At 45.4% G+C, this 15,979-nt stretch overlaps 1 protein-coding gene across 1 annotated transcript; it reads right to left on the bottom strand.

Moving 5' to 3' along the window:
• Positions 1-280: 280 nt before the first annotated feature.
• On the bottom strand, positions 281-15,359 carry LOC104071754 (microtubule-associated protein 1A-like). The gene is given in 6 exon segments (XM_009572256.1): positions 281-446; positions 1,409-1,641; positions 3,881-7,539; positions 7,541-12,714; positions 14,468-14,608; positions 15,279-15,359. Coding segments are annotated over 4 exon segments (9,072 nt in total). The 5' UTR covers positions 12,565-12,714; positions 14,468-14,608; positions 15,279-15,359; the 3' UTR covers positions 281-290.
• Positions 15,360-15,979: the final 620 nt, after the last annotated feature.

Raw genomic sequence — 15,979 nt, 5'->3', positions numbered from 1 at the left:
AAGATAGTCTACAGAAACTGTACAGGCAGCAGAATAAAGCAGGGAAAGTGAAAGTGCCCCTGGCCTGCAACTGCTCTTGCATGAACTCTTAGCTCAGTCCAGCATATTACAGAGCCCTGCACTTCTTTCTCATGGCATCCAGTGCTGAGCTAGATGGATACCCGATTGCCTGACAAATGGGAACCATGTAGAGGACTAAACCAGAGAAGAACTGGACTGTGATTAGATGGTGTCTCTGATGTTGCATCGGTGATTGGAGAGTCAATGGATGAACGCAAAGTGTGGGAGATTTAGAATTCGATCTTACAGGCTGGAAAAGATTCATCCTGCATCACAACAGTGCTGCTGCTTGCCAGTACCATGATGTTTAGCTCCTGCTGTTTCTCATGGGTCTGTTGGTACCATTCTCGTGTCACTTCAGTATCGTGTGTTGGGATCAATGTCACCTGGGAAAAGAAAACAGCAGGGATGATTGTCTGAGAACAACTGCAGTGACTAACAATGCCCATAGGAGCTGAGGCTAAAATTTCCCATTAATTTTGGAACACTGTACCCTTGGTACTGCTTGTTCTATTTAATGTCTTTCAGATGTCAGGTTCTCTAAGGCAGAGCTGATGCTTTATTTTGTGCAGTACCAGCACAATGGCGCTCTGAGCTGGCTGCAAACTGGCAGTACTAACACCATGATGATGAAAATGGCTGCAGTGCAGGGGAGAGCATCTCTCTGTGGAGCTCCAGAAACAGCCTTAGACAGATCCCTCAATGTGAAAAGGAACAATGCTGAGAGTGTCACTATTAATGGTCTGATATTAGACTTTATGTGCCTATTGACCCAATGTGCAACTCAGGGACCTTGAAATCTGAGGCTGCTTCATCTGAAAGAACATACACGCTTTTTTGTACCTGTCTTCAGAAACAGTGCCCACCCAGGATGTCCTGCAAACCTGACGAAGCAAGAACTATGTGTAAGAACACTCTGGTTTAAAAGCACTGATAAAAAGCTGCTATCAGAAAGATCTTCAGCAAACAAGGCTAGCAACAAATGCCACTGGGTGTGGGACACAGTAATGAAAATTCAGACTGTGATGGTGCTTGTTTTTGCTTGAGGATAGGTTCGTCCTGCAGCAGATAAGGAGGAATGTATGATCTCTAAATGCTTCCTCCCCTCAGAAGGATGTGGAAAGGAGGACATATCTGCTTCCATTCACACCATTTTGCGGGTGTCCTCCTCCTCCTCCTCCTCATGGGTACAAACAGTTACTCTTCTAAGATGGCAGAGCAGGACATGCCCAGTACCATTTGCTTCCTCTTAGTGTACTCTCTGGGCGTGTTTGTGACACACACCTTCTCCCCAGCACTTGTGACACGAGGAGCATCAGACACACTCCTTGGCATTTCCATGACCTACCTGCAGGTTCTCCCCCCACTGAGACTTCCCTTCCAGGAGCGCATCCAACACTGCTCGGCTTGGTTCTCCATTGGCTGCGTCATTCCCACTCACAACATAGTATGATGCTCGAACCCGCTTGAAGAACTCTGGATCTGTGTTCTTTCCACTGCAATGGTTGGGGATGTATGCCAAGTCCACATAGACGGGTGGACCCATAGGCACAGGCAAACTGCTCTTAGGACTATTGGAAGCTTTGGAAAAAAGAAAACAGAGATTAACAAAACCCTTCTGGAAAGGACAAACACTCAAATTAACACTGAAGGACTTGAATTCCAGCTGCAGCAACAAAAATTTATCCAGGTTCTGCTGCTCAGAGGTGACCTGGGTGCAATGCTGGGCCAGTGCTAGGAAAGGGAGTTCTGCTGTTCTTTGGGGAGGGACTGGAAGGCTTTAGGCTCAGAAGCCCTTCCTGGGGAAGGAATAAAAAATCTCCATTATTAGCTTTTGCAGAGTTGTCGTCCCAATCAATATTTAGTCCTAATTTTTGTGATTTAGAAACCTACATTTGCTAAAGAAACCTGTTCTGATGGCCTCTATATGCTATCCTAGGGTATTAACAGTAGTCTTTCTGGAACCTCCATGCTGGCTTTCTGCCATTCCTGTGAATCGCTGCTATTCCAAGGGCTCTGCTGCTCTTTCCTAGCAACCTTTTGTACCTCTTTTCTTCATTTGCTGTTGCTTACATTTACAAGATGAGAGATGGTCAAACAAGAGTTGTTATACTCAGCAATATATATACATATATATACACACACAACCCATAGAAAGACTGTCCCTTCTCTCCCTCCTGCTCTCTGTGGAATCACAGAGGCCTCTGTCCTCTTTTTCCTTCCATACACTATCTCTGTGTAGTCTCTTCTGTGAGCAAAAAGCCACTAACTACTAGCATGGACAACTCGTTGTGGTGCCTAGCTGCTACACAAACAAAAAATCCCTACCTGTCTCAGCCAGCCTTACGGATGTCTAGTCCTCATCCCAAGTTTGATTTGGGCAACTCACAGCACTGCTCCATGCACCACCTCTACATCCTGTATCTTTGTCTCAACCCTCCCTTCAGACTCGCATATCCAGGCACTGCATCTTGCCAGTTCTTCCTGTGCAGCGCCGCTAAGACATGACCATTCTGTACAGACACTCTGCTAATACCCTGGTGCAGGCTCTCTCTTGACTGCACCCTAATTGCTTGTCAGCTGAACGTCAGCTGGCTCAGCCCCTGTTCAGTCCACATTCCTTTGCAGAACCCTCCCTGGCCCGGCACTGTGACCACCTCGCTGCTCCGTCTGCTGCTTTCCTCTCGCTCCCCACTACATTGAGCAGCCCCTTCATCAACCGCTTGGCCTGTCCCTGCTGCCAGTGACAGCCGTTTGCCCCACCTCAGCTGTATTTGCAACACACCCACGCAGAGAAAGAGGGGCTCTCTCCCCGTCAGCTGCTCTCACGCAAGAGGAGCTCCCTGTAGCGCCCCTGCAAACCTTCCCTCACTTCTCCTACACCCGCTCTTTGCCACAGTCTGCCACGGGCGTCTGCTGGGACCACAGCACATCAGCTGTGTTTCAGTTTCTCCATTCGCCCTGGCACTACCCACCTGCTGGCTCTTGTCTACCCTCCACATCAATGATTTGGAGCAAAAAACTAGTATTTGCTCTGTGTCTGTAAAGTGCCTGGCACTATGGGGTCTCAGCACAGACATGGCGATGATGCAATACTGTATCACCTAATATTGAGATCCTCTGGTAGGATACCAGTAGAGGACTGGTCTCTGTGTGAACACTTAGCAAGAGGCCATGGGCTGTACACACACTTGAGGCTGAGTCCCTCTTTCACATCTTTAATTAGGAAAAAGAGAAGACCTTTGTTTCCAACAGTCAGACTGCCTGTTCAGTGCCCTGTGTGTGGTACTCAGATCTGGGAGCTGTTCCCATCCCATCTCTGCTTAACGTTTCACAGGAAAGGACGTATCTGACCATGGCGATGTCCTGTTACTCTAAGTGACAGCTTTATCTCAGTCCGGTGCAATGCACTTACCCCACTCACAGGCTGAGAGGTTGCCACCTCTTTTTAAAACACACACGTATTTTGTCTTTCAATTGCTGGCATTTCTTTGACAGCACCCACCTCATACCTATTGCCCCTCCACAGATGTAGCCCCTGGGTGGAACTAAATCTTGCCCTATAAAGTTCTGAATTGGGTCTCACAGGTCTGTCTCTCTTCAGAGGTGGCTGCATTCGGCTCTACAGAGGTTGAGAGTTTTCCTCAAGGCTTTGATCTTTTTAAGTGATTTGTGTGACAACTTCTCTACCTTATCACTGCTTGTAACTTTTCATGCCTGACTGGGAAGTCCTATTCTCTGTTCTGCTACATTTAACCCAGTGCTTTTTTCCTGTGTTGGACCTAAAGAGAAAATGCATGCTTAAGGAAGAATTTCTTACCGGGGTTTGTTTTGATGCCATTAACAAGGCTCTTGCCAGGGTTGCTGTGACTACTCCGGGATAACTCATCCTCTGTGTGAGGAGGCTGCACCAGCGCACTACGTGGTTTGGGCTTCTCTCCTCCATCTCTTTCTTTTTTGGCAGTGCCAGATTTTGGAGATTTGTCCGATGGCTGTTTCACAGGAGTGGGTGATCGTTTCCCTTTCACATCTAATTTCCGGACAGGCGAGGAAGATTTGGGTTTGCTCAAAGGCTTCCTCACACCTTTGTTCTTTTCTTTTATGTCTTTCTTGGAAATTTTATCAGTTCTGCTCATGCTTTGTTCATTTACCAACATATCAGGGTCTACCATGCAAACGTCAGGGTGAGGAGGATGAGGATGGGGATCTACCATTGGAACAGGCTGAGGATCATGGCTGGACCTAGAACTGGCATGATGAGCATTCCCAACAGCTTTGTCCACTGGGAGGAAATCAGCATCTTCATCTGAGTCCATGTTGGCATCTGCTGTGATGGACGGACATTCCTCTGTCTCAGGCGGGACATCTGAGTCTGACTCGGAAGTTCCAGAATCACTCACTGATGTTGGAGGGGTTTCCTCCACTGTGGCACTTTGCATGGGGCTACTACCAGTGTGGGGCGGTCTTCCTTGCACTGAAGGATGACCGTCCTCCTGTGAGAGGTCACTATCTTCAGAGAGCTCATGAGGGCTCGGGTTGATGAATGAGGGAGAGAGCTCTCCCTTCCTGTGCTTGTATTCACATGAGGAAAATTTCTTTCCACAATCAAAACTGCCTCCTAAATGTGGCTCCATCTCATGGGAAGCATCTCCATGGTCCTCTGTTCTTCCACCCCTCTGCACATCTGGGAAAAAGGGCTGGAATCTGTGTTCAGGGGACATCAGAGAGGAAGGACGGCTCTGCCTCTCTGTGTCCTCTTTGCCTGCGCATGGAGAAAAACTGCTGTCAGAATCAGGACATGTTTTTTCATCTTTTGCCTCTGCTGCATGGTATGTACTTTGGAAAGCTTGCAGACTGGTGCTCACCTCTGTTGGACCATTGGCTGTGGTTTCATCTTCATGCTGATGATGAGGAAATGATGTCAACACATCAGGGAGAGATGTCAGTGACATCAGCTGTTCTGCAAATGGTGCCTTCTGCTCTGAACTGCTTACACAGGGTTGCTGTTGTTTCTCTGCAGAGAATGATGTGGACTGTGAACTCTGGCACTCCTTTCTGCATGGCAAAATGCTGTCACCCGTGCCACTTGTGAATGGAGAACCATGTTCTTCAGCAAACACAAAGTCTTTGGTTTCAGCTGTACGTGTTTTCACAGCGTTATCTGGAATCTGTGGAGACACATCCCAAAGACTCCTGGTACCTGGTTCCGCTCCTGCACCCGTATATGTGGAAAGCATATGGGAGTAGAAACTTTCTGCTGTAGTTGATATCACAGGAGTGGTAGCTTCAGATGAAGGTTCCTCTGACAGGCTGGAAGAGTCATCTTTCAGCTGCTGTTGGGGCACAGACTCTCTTTCCACAGCTTTGGAGAACAACTTATCTTCTTCATACGGACTCAGTGGTGAGAATTTACTAAAAGATGAGTTAAGGCTGCTGATTTTCTCAGAGACCTCCAAGTACTCATCCTTCTTCCCCTGGTCTGAGGGCAAAGCACAAGGAACCTTTAAAGGAAGAGAGAGATCCCCTAAATGGCTTGCTGAGGTTTGCTCATGTCTGAACATACTGGATGTTTCCCTCTTTCCCAGCAGGGAGCATTCAAATCCAGAAGAGCTATCCATCACTCTTCCCTCTACTGTTGGGCCCTTTTTGTATGCCTCTTTCTGTTTTCCAGAAGCAGATTTCAAGTATATGGCTTGCTCTTGGCACTCTGAGACCGCTGCTGCACTTGGATAATCTGTTACACAGAAATGTGATTGCTTTGTTGCTTTTTCAGCAACCTCTCTCTTTTGTGAATCTTGTCTTAAATGGCACATTTCTGAAGCCTGCTCATCTCTGCTTATGTCTGGCAGGTCACTGTAACCAGCAACATATGTCCCCACAACAGTGGCTGATGCAGTTTTCCTACTTCCATATTCCTCTTTCCACCCTGGATCGGAGGGTGAAGAGGCAGTGGAACTGGGTGAAATGGACTCCTGACGCTTGCTTTGCAGAAGGGATTCCGACATGTGAAACTTGTCCATTGCTGAGATGTGTGCATAGACTGTGCCTGCAGCTTCAACAGGGCTGTGCAGTTTAGACTCCTTTTCAGATTTCTCCTTAGCCCCTTTTTCTAACTCGGAGTCACTCATGCTTTCTTCCCCTCGACCTGCTTTCTCACAGTATGTATCTTTGCGATTTGGGCTTTCAGATTTCAGCGACAGAGATGTCTGCTCCCGGCTAGACAAAATAATGTTCTCATCTGGACAAGCAGCATCAATATAGGCAGCTGATTTTTCTTGATAAAATGTGTCAGTCATGTCTGTGGGAGAGGCAAATGCTGTGCTTGCGGATGGTGGGTGCAGTTCAGAGTCCAGTTCTTCTGGCAAAGCCGAAGACACCTTCAGTTTTTCCTGTCCTTCAGATATCCTAGGTTTATCCATTTCAGACAAGGGCAAGTATCTTTCATGGGTGTCTGTGTAGTCAAAGGCTGAATCTGCTTTATCTTTAGGGGATGCTGGAGATGACAACTCCTTCTCAGCAGAGGTATAAAGGCAGGACTCTTCTTCCTTTGCAGAGATGTGAAAACCTTGACCTTTTTGAGAGATCAGTGCTGTTGCTGACACCTTGTCAGTGTTTCCTAGGCTCTCTGCACCCTTGGGTGTGAAGGGGGAGGGTCCAACTCCAGACACAATTATCTTCTCATAGATGTCAGCATACTTGAAACTCCTTTCATCAGGGTAGGGAGTTGGTTCTCTTTCTTCTTGCTCTTGTCTTGTAGAACTGTCATCACCTCTGGGTCTGCAGACCCCTTCCTCATAGGAATAAGGCTCAGGGGAGCTCCTAGAATAGGTCTCTGGAGGATATGCCACTTGGCTGGCAGAACCCACAGCCTCAGCATGGCCCGTGGCAGCACTGCTTTTTTGACAAGGGCCTTGTCCGAGAGGGGAGTGTGTATGCTGCCCTGACACTGCAGCACCTTCTCCTGGGGACGCTGCTATATATTCATACTCCGCTGGTCTTGTAGATTGCAACAGAGTAGATGCTGCTGCCATCTGCTCTCTTCTTCCTGAAAAGTCATAAAGACCCTCAGTGGATTTGCAGTCGTCCTCTTGCTTTCTATCTGACTTGTATTTACAGTCTATTTCCTGATACAAATCACTGATGTCTGATTTCTTCTCTGTGTCCTTCGATGGGACTTCCTCCCATAAAGGTGGCTTGCACTGATCTAACTTGTAAGGCCTTTCTGTTTCTGGTGTTGTGTCAATCTCCTTTTCCAGAGTGGTAGCCGTTACAGACAGGGGAGATGTCGTTAGTGCTTGGTCTAGTGACTTTGCATAGATATCTAAGACAGCTTTCTCCTCATCATCTAAGTAGGAGTAATCTTGTTTAGATGTCAACAACAATTCTTGCCTTTCTTTGTTTCCAGTTAATGCTTTGGCCTGATTTTCCTCACCAGAGACATATCGAGAAGTCAGAGGAGACCTTTCCATTTGTGTTTTTAGCAGGAACTACTTCCACTTTCTTTGTTTCTGATGTAGGTTTGGCATTCTTCTGTGTGTCGTCTTTGTAATCACACGATTCCATCTTTAAACATTCTGCTTCTGCTTGCAGTAGCACAGGTTTGTCTTCAGCATGATGGAGATCCTCACCCTCCTCACTGGGTAACTGCCCTCCTCTGCCAGTCTCTTTTCCTTCCTGAAGATACCCATATGCAGAGCCCCATGCTTCAGTTTCTGCTTTTCTGCCAGGCACTGCAGGAGACAGGATCTCCTCCTCTCCCATTTTAGGAAGGGATTTTGTTTCATATTCTGGTACCTCGTCCAAGAATGTGCTCTCTCGCTCTTTATCGTATCTCTGCCGCCTTCCCTGAACAGGGATCTCCTCCACCTCTTCTGGAAACCACACTTTCTTCTCATAACTTAAATCTTTCATGTAAAAGTCTTCCATTTCTGGAGATTTTTCTTCTTGAGCTTCCTTGAACCTGCAAGATTTTACACCTTCAGCAGAAATGTGTGAAGATGTTTTATCCTCAGTTGGGCTAGATTCTGTAGAATGTAAGCCCTTTGCATCTGGAGATACTTCTGGAGAGTCCAAGCCTGCAGTTCTTCCCCTAAATGGATCCTTTTCTGCTGCAGAAAATAAACTGCTGTCATCTGGAGACATTTCTTCAGTTGAAGTATCTCTGGGTGACGTGTCTTTAACGGAGCTACTTTCTGGGCAAGGAAAAGATTTTGACACTTCTTTCGTGAGTTCTTTGGCAGAAATTTTCAGTGATTTTTCAAATGTAGCTGGGCTCTGCTCTGTGAAATCCATGGATTTCACAGCTTCTGAAGGGAATTTGTCAATAAAGTCAGACATAGTTTTTTCTTTTGCAGGTATCTCTTCTGTGAAACTAAGAGATGTGATGTCTTCCGGAGAAATTCCTTTAACAAAAAGGTCTGAAGAGATTTCCTTGCTGGGACTCTCGGTGAGAGAAATGGATTTGGTTTCTTCTGGAGAGATGTCTTTAATGGAAACATGAGAAGATTTTTCTTCTTCGAAGGTGTCTCCTGTGAAATACAGCAGTTTTCCTTCTTCAGTAGTCACTCCCTTAACAGAAATATCTGAGGATTTTTCCTTACCAATACTTTCTTCTGTAAAAGAAAGTGATTTGGTGTCATCAGGTGAAAATTGTGAAGATTTGTCACTTTCAGATTTGCTTTGGCTTGTGAACTGTGGAGGATCCACGTTTCCTAGAGATGTTTCTGTGGTAGAGAATGGCTCAAAGGACAAGTGTTTTGAAAATCCCATTAAACTTTCTGTCATGGTTTTAGTTCCTTGCTCTTTTTCTGGCTCCAGAAACACATCTGTGCTGGGATGAGGCAGCATGGGACGCTCCTCCTCCTCCCCGATCACCACTGTGTCCTGCTTGTGGTAGGAGAGCCAGGGCAGCTCCTCCTTCCCCACCGGTTCTTCCTGCACGTCCTCTCCAGGGGACACTGGAATGTCACTGCCCAAGTCCAGCTTGTGCTGTACAGGTCCAGGTACTTCTTTTCCATGTCTGTATTTAGCTGCAGATACCTCGTCTTCCCTGAGAGGTTCACCCTTGGCTCCCTTCACCACAACAGAAGTTTGGCCTTCCAATTTCTTGGCAGCAGCATCTGTTTGTTTTTCAAATAGATCTGAATCTACTGTTTCTAGTTTTTCCTCCACTGGAGACTGGTGGAATGGTGTGTGTCCTGCACTAGTGGGGCCAGATGGGGTGGGAGAGGCCATTTTGACTGTGCTATCGTCAGGACTCATGCATCTTTCTTCAGCCTCTAGAGAGTCAACCTGGGAAAAGGGTGTTTCTTCAGTGGATAATGGCAGACCAGAAGTTTGCATCACTTCCGTGGGAACACTGATTAACACATTATCAGGACATCCTTGATGAGCAAACATGGGGGCATTGTAATGCCCTCTGAGTTTCTCAGGCATTTCAATATTTGGAGTTCCATCTTCTTCTTCCTCTTCATCTTCTGCCTCTTCATGAAGATCCTTTTTTTGAGCTTCCAGTTTTCTCTCTCCTTCTGCTAACGCATGGAAATCTTCAGGGGGTGGAGATTTAAAACATTTGTCTTCCTCCAAGGATGATGTGGGAGAGATTGTGCCAGCCGAGGGAACATAGTCAAGACCTTGGGTTGCTTCGGTCCGAGAGGAGGGCATGCTGTTTACTGTGTCTAGAAGTAAAGAGCTTTTCCCAGTCTCTTCTGTTTGTGGTGCTGTTATAGATGCAACAGATTGATCTTCTGCTACTGAAGTTGCAAAAGATGAAAGCTTATCACATTCTGTAATGGAGGTAGCAGAGGATATGTGTTCCTCCTCAGCTAGAGGTGCTGCCACAATGTTTGTAGGATATGCCAGGATTTCAGACTCCTGGCCAGCATAGCCCTTGGCTGAAAGGTCAGCAGTAGGCATGGCCTGTATTCCATGTATTGCTTCAAAAGAGCCTGGGTGGTCAGGAACAGAAATGTCATAGGCATTGACATCATACTTCAAGTGTGGGATCCTCTCTTCCTGTTCATCATGTATTTCTTCATCAGAAATGGTCTGCTCTGTTTCTGAGTAGCCTGGGATAGTTTCATCTTGGATATATGAAACATGTTCTGCTGTTGCTCCTGGTGGGACTGGCAGACTGCTCAGATATGACTCTTCCTTTGTTACGTCCTTTCCAAGTAACTTGTTCTTATCACTCATGTCTTTTTCCTTTTCTGTAGTGGCAAATATTTTGTCCTCCCTCTCATCCTGATGCAGCTCATAGAAGGCTCTATTCTTTTCCACCTTCTCCTCTGCTTTCATGTGCTGTTCTTCCTTTTCTTCCAGTTCTGCCTTTTCTATCACATCTTCTCTCTTTCCTTTCTCACCCTCTTCCTGTGCCTCTGTCCCCTCAATATACTTTTCACAAATCTTTGCTTCTGCTTCCCTCTGTTTTCTGTCCAAAGAGATTTTCTCCTCTTCCTCCTTTTCTTCCTCTCTGAACCCTGATGACTGAACACCCTTTGCTAAGAGGTCTATTTGAGATGGTACCTGTTCTTTGTCTGGAAACAGCTGAACTTCCTTGTCCTGCTCAGCTTTTCCCTCCCAGTATCTCATGTCACGGTTTTCATCTATTGTTCTTCTTTCATCCTCTATTTTTTCAGCATGACCTGCTCTCAGTTCTAGCTGATGGACTGTCTTTTCCTCTTCTGGTGATTCTTTTTCCATATCAGTAGCAGTTGTTCCCTGATCAGGAATGTTTGGTTTCAAAATCAGATCCACTTCAAGGCAACCCTGAGCAATCATGTCAGCAGAGTCTTTTATCTCTGTTTCAGGTACTCTCATAATCTTATCACTAACCTCAATATCAGACATTTCTTGAGTTAGCTGCAAGGCCCCTTTCTCCTCGTGCTTCAATTCCTCAAAGTCCTTTGTAAGATCTTCTGGTGAAGACAAGACTAACCTCTGTTCAGCTATGGAAGTCTCTCCTGGCTCCACGTGTACAGGTGCCTTCTCCATTGGTGATGTCTTCAGGTCAGCGGGTACTTCCTTTTCAGGTTTGACTTTGATCTTCTCAGTTTTGAGTCTGCCTGGAACTTTTGCCTTGTATAATGTTTTTCTTACTTCTGGGGTAAATGGTTTTAAGTCTGGTTTAGAAATTTTTTTGGGCTCTGGTTTGGTTTCTTTCTTTTTATCATCTTTCTTTGAATCTTTTTTTTCCTCTTTCTTTCCATCATCTTTTTTTAAGTCCTTTTTCTCCTTCTTAATCTCTTTCTTTTCTTTGTCTTTCTTCTCCTCCAGTTTCGATACTTTCTCTTTGAGATGCTTTTTTCCAACCTTGTCTTTTGCCAATTTTCTTTTCTCAGCCTTGAGAGCATCACTTGTCTCTGTCTTTATCTTTTCATGTTTAACAGGTTTCTCAGGAATTTTCTCCGAGTGTTCTTTAACCTTTTTCTCAATTTTAGCATCCTTTATGATGTCTGGTTTTACCTCCTTAATCCCCTCCTCAACTGCCTCTTCTTTCTTAGTTTGCTTTGTCGCAGGTGGCTTAGGGGAAGATTTAAGACTCTCTTTACTGTCAGTTCTTTGTTTAATTTTGGTCTGCTTCAGCACAGGTGGAGGTATTCCAGAAGTGATATCTTTCTGAGTAGCCACTGGGTACCTCAGAAAATCCAGGTGCTTGAGTTTCTCAAGACCTTCCAGTATCTTATTTTGAGGAGCATTTCCAGGAAACAAAACCCTTACAATTTTCTCTGTTGGGCTAGCTGGAAGCCACACCACTAAGGCTGTGATGGATGTGAGATAGGGAACAGAAATTTCACCTTCTTTCCCACTTGCAAGAATTATGCCAGTCTTTGCTTTACTATTACCAGCCCATTTCTGCATTAGAAACTGCATTTCTTTACTGTCCTTGACAGGATTCAGTATATACATGTCCAGCTTACCCACTCCCATTTTATGGAAAAGTGTGATAGGTTCAATGGTAGTGCTCACCACCCTGTAGAGAGGCTCTGATTTAATGCCCAGTCTGTTGAGATACTGCAGTGTCAGACAAGCTTCTTCAATGCTCCTCTTTACTTTCATGGACGATTCAGGCATCTTCAGTTTTTCAGGAACATTAAAAAAAACCACCCCTAGCTCAGGAGAAATTAGGTTCTTCATCCAGTCACTGTAGTTGGTAGAGCCCTGGGATTGTTCCTCCTCTTGCTCAGCAACTTTCCTCTGCAGGAGCCCATTGATGCCAGGTAGGTTGTCTGCACCAATGTGGGTAAGCAGGATTGAGTCAATCCTATCCAGGTGCCTTACCAGCTTCCAGAAGCATGATTTCCTGTCAGAGCCACCATCCACAAGGATGTTAAACCCATTGACAGCAAAGAGAGCAGAATCACCTCTTCCCCCAGGGAATATGTAGCAGCAGGGTTTAGAAAGCTTCAAAAAACCCCCTGAGGTGGGTGGCTCCAGGAGATCAAATGGAGACGGCACGTCAACTGTCTCAGAGACGTATTCTGCAAACTCAGACACCCCATCCATTTCTGGCAGCACTGGATCAGGATTCAGTTTCAGATTAATAATCTCCTGAAATCGAGGATGCCCAAGGTTGCTCCAGTCTCCTTCTCCCAAGCACGACACAGTAAGGGAGGCCTTGATATCTGAATCAGTGTTGCTAAGAATCTGGGTGACCTAATGAGACAAGCACAGACAAATAAAGGTCAAATAGAGCTCTGAGACCAATTTAGCACTTAAAAAAAAATAGCCAGTTAATGCAGAAATACTGAAGACGCCACGAGCACTTTACTGACAGGAAATACTGGGGATAGATTAAATAGTCCAAAAGCCCGTTGCAAATAGATGCATGGGGCCATGTTCTGCTCTCTTGAAATTCTTGATGTTGATGGGCTGTTATGCTTCCTGACTGTTGGGAATACAGGGTGACAAGACCTCAGGAAAGAAAATGAAAGCAGGAACCACCTTGTCCTCTTTCCTTACTTCTTCCTGTTTAACCTGGGATATCAGTCCCTGGCTTGGGCTCAAAAGTAGCAGTTTCTTTTTGGTTTGTGAATTCTAACCCTGAGATACCCTTTTCAATGCTAAGTACCATTGTCTGAACTTACCCTTGCTCATTGGCTAGTGAACGATCATATAGCACTTTGTGCAGTTTTAGTGCCATAGGACTTTCTTTTTTATTCAGATTCATTTTCTTTCCTGGGACCTATTTTGAAAGTCTTGACTCCATCTCTGATATACATACAGGGCTGGGGACATGCTACATGATTAATACGTAGAATTAAGGTCGATATAATTTCCAAGGCTCCTTAGAGCTATGCTGAACATATCCCGAACAAAGAAGCATTAAACCTCAGACTGCTTAAGTATCTGGAATGAGATTAGTACACTTCTTTACACTGTGTTCTCTTGCTTAGACAGCCCTTAATTGACTAGTTAGTGTCCAAATAAAGGGGTACCAGAAATAAATGAGAACAATCAGCCTAAAATAAATGAAGGTGGGCAGATTTGCTGACGTAATTACAGCAACAATGATATAAATTGCCAAAATATCACCCAGCCATTCTTGCAGCAACTGCACATTCAATCAGACGGAGACATTCTAAACATCTGGCACACAATAATGAGTGGAAGTAGGGCTTATCAAAAACTGAAGCAGCTTTTCTGTATCGGCAATGAGCGCCAATAGAAAGAGAGTTTAAAGCCTCTGAGGAAAGCTATAGTACACCTAGGTAAGATAATTAACATTGAAGCAGAGGTTCAGAGATGTCCTATAAGGTTTTCAAGACCCCACTGGACAAAGCCCTGAGCAATCTTGTCTAAATTCAGTGCTGACCCTGCTCTATGCAGGAGGCTGGGCTACAGACCTCTCAAGTACCCTTCCAACCTGAATTATTCTGCAATTCTACGATTAAATAACTACATTTGTAGTTATTTAATCATCATGTAGTTATTTAATCAGCATTTAGTCATCCCCTCGTCATCTTTACACACCCTTAATGAACACTCTGAACCTTGTGAACAGCTTATGCTTGCTGGACTGCCTGTGAAATTAAAAGAAATACCTACATTTACTAGGGTGATGATGGCCTCTGTTGGCTGTTTTTTGGAAGCTGCCCACAGATATTTTAAGACCTGCTTTAAGAAATTTTGAGTGTCTGCCCACTGCAGAGCCAGTCTCAAGGTTATTTCAAGGTGAGCACTTAAAGGTGGAATCACCCATGCATGCCGCCTTGGAAAACTTAAGCCAGGGAGTTAAAGCAAGATGCCCAAGACTATAGCATGAGTTATTTACAGTGTGCAACTTTTTGCTGGATTTCAAGCCCATCTCTCTGCGGATCTGCCACCTGAAGGAGCGGCGCATGCTGCGTTGCTCTATCGTGCGCTCTGTGAACAGGAGGGGACATGCTGGCTTACTGCTCACACTCACCTCCGGGTCTGAAAGTATCTCGGCAAACTTCTGGTAAGTGAAGGTCCCTGTCTGCAGGATCAAGTCTCCTTCCTGGTCTGAGCTCTGACCACAGAAGATCAGTAGTTTGTGGGCTGATGAATCACACACCAGCGAGCGGACCTGTTACCATGAGACAGAGTGTTGCAGTCAAAAAGTTATCTGTACTCCTCACCAGCACCCAGAAACCCAATCACATGGACAGGCAATACTTACGCATTATTCACAAACAGCCAAAACATAAGTTTTCTACATAGAAGAGAATAGATTATTGAAGAGGGAAGACGCTGCTACTGCCTGCCCGACACAGCTCCATGTCACATCATAATTCACACTGAGAAAGTAGGCCAATGCTAAGAGAAAATGTTTGGCATTCCACTGCCACGTAAGAGGTCGGCACATTTAGACTCTCATCAAACTATGCTCGAGGTTCAGAAGCCTTCCACATTGTTTGCTAGGAAACTCTAGAAGCTCCTGAGAAATCCTTAAAATCAGGCAATTCTAAGGCACTAACTCTTCCAGGAAGCAGCTCATTCCTAAAGGGCTAGCATACAAGAAATGATACACTCTCGTGTGTTTCCTTGTCTAGCAGTAAATTCTGCCACAGAATACTGGTTACTGCATGTATCTTGTTGGCAAGACCAGAACACCTGGCCACTTCACCACATCTTGCAGCAGACTGGCACCATGTTCAAACTCTCCAGAAGGTGCAAAGTGTGATGGCCAGGACCTTTATGTCAAGCAAGGGTAGGAGAGCTGATGTGTAGAAAGCCTGCTGGCATCTGGTCCTTACCTCAGACACGATGCTGTCGACATTGGGATTTACCAGGATCACTGTCTCCAGGGTATCACTCCTGTGATGGAGGGTTCTTTGGCCTGGGGAGAGGCAAGGGATTAGACAGGACTGATTGCAAGCCTTCAACTTGCATTATAGACCCAGTTTAATACCCGGGTCTCATAGAACAAGGCAAACTCTTTTCAGTAACATGGAAAAAAATCCTAGTTCTGGATCAGCACAATTTGCAACTCAACTCCAACGTGTTCTGAAGTCCACAGTGCCAGGCATATCAAGCTGCCCGCTTATGCCAGACAGCTGTGCCCTGTAAATGCTGGCACAGACCAATTATCCCCTCCAGACAGAAGTATCTTGCCTCATTGCAGCTACCATGGAGAGGTATCTCTGTATGTTGTCCAAGCCTTGGTCACCACAGGGCTTTGTGAGCCAGCTGGTGCATGCCAACTCACCCTTCATTAGAGTGGTGCAGCACTAATAATGAATCTCTCATCATTCTTAAAAAGTTTTTTCTCTTAGGAAGTGTTTTTCTTTAATCCAAACGTGAACTCCTAGAGGTAAACTGCTGCTGTGGGAACCACCTAGATGATAAGAATGCTTGTTCTCCTGTCTCCCTCCTGTGAGAGTCACAAACAGGCACCCAGACAGGACTCTGCTACATATATATATTTAGGCAAAAAAGGAGGAGCCAAAGAAGAGCA

The sequence above is a fragment of the Fulmarus glacialis genome, unplaced genomic scaffold (assembly GCF_000690835.1).
Source record: "Fulmarus glacialis isolate BGI_N327 unplaced genomic scaffold, ASM69083v1 scaffold39242, whole genome shotgun sequence".
Classification (NCBI taxonomy): Eukaryota; Metazoa; Chordata; class Aves; order Procellariiformes; family Procellariidae; genus Fulmarus; species Fulmarus glacialis.
This window is presented reverse-complemented; position numbering and strand designations above follow the sequence as displayed.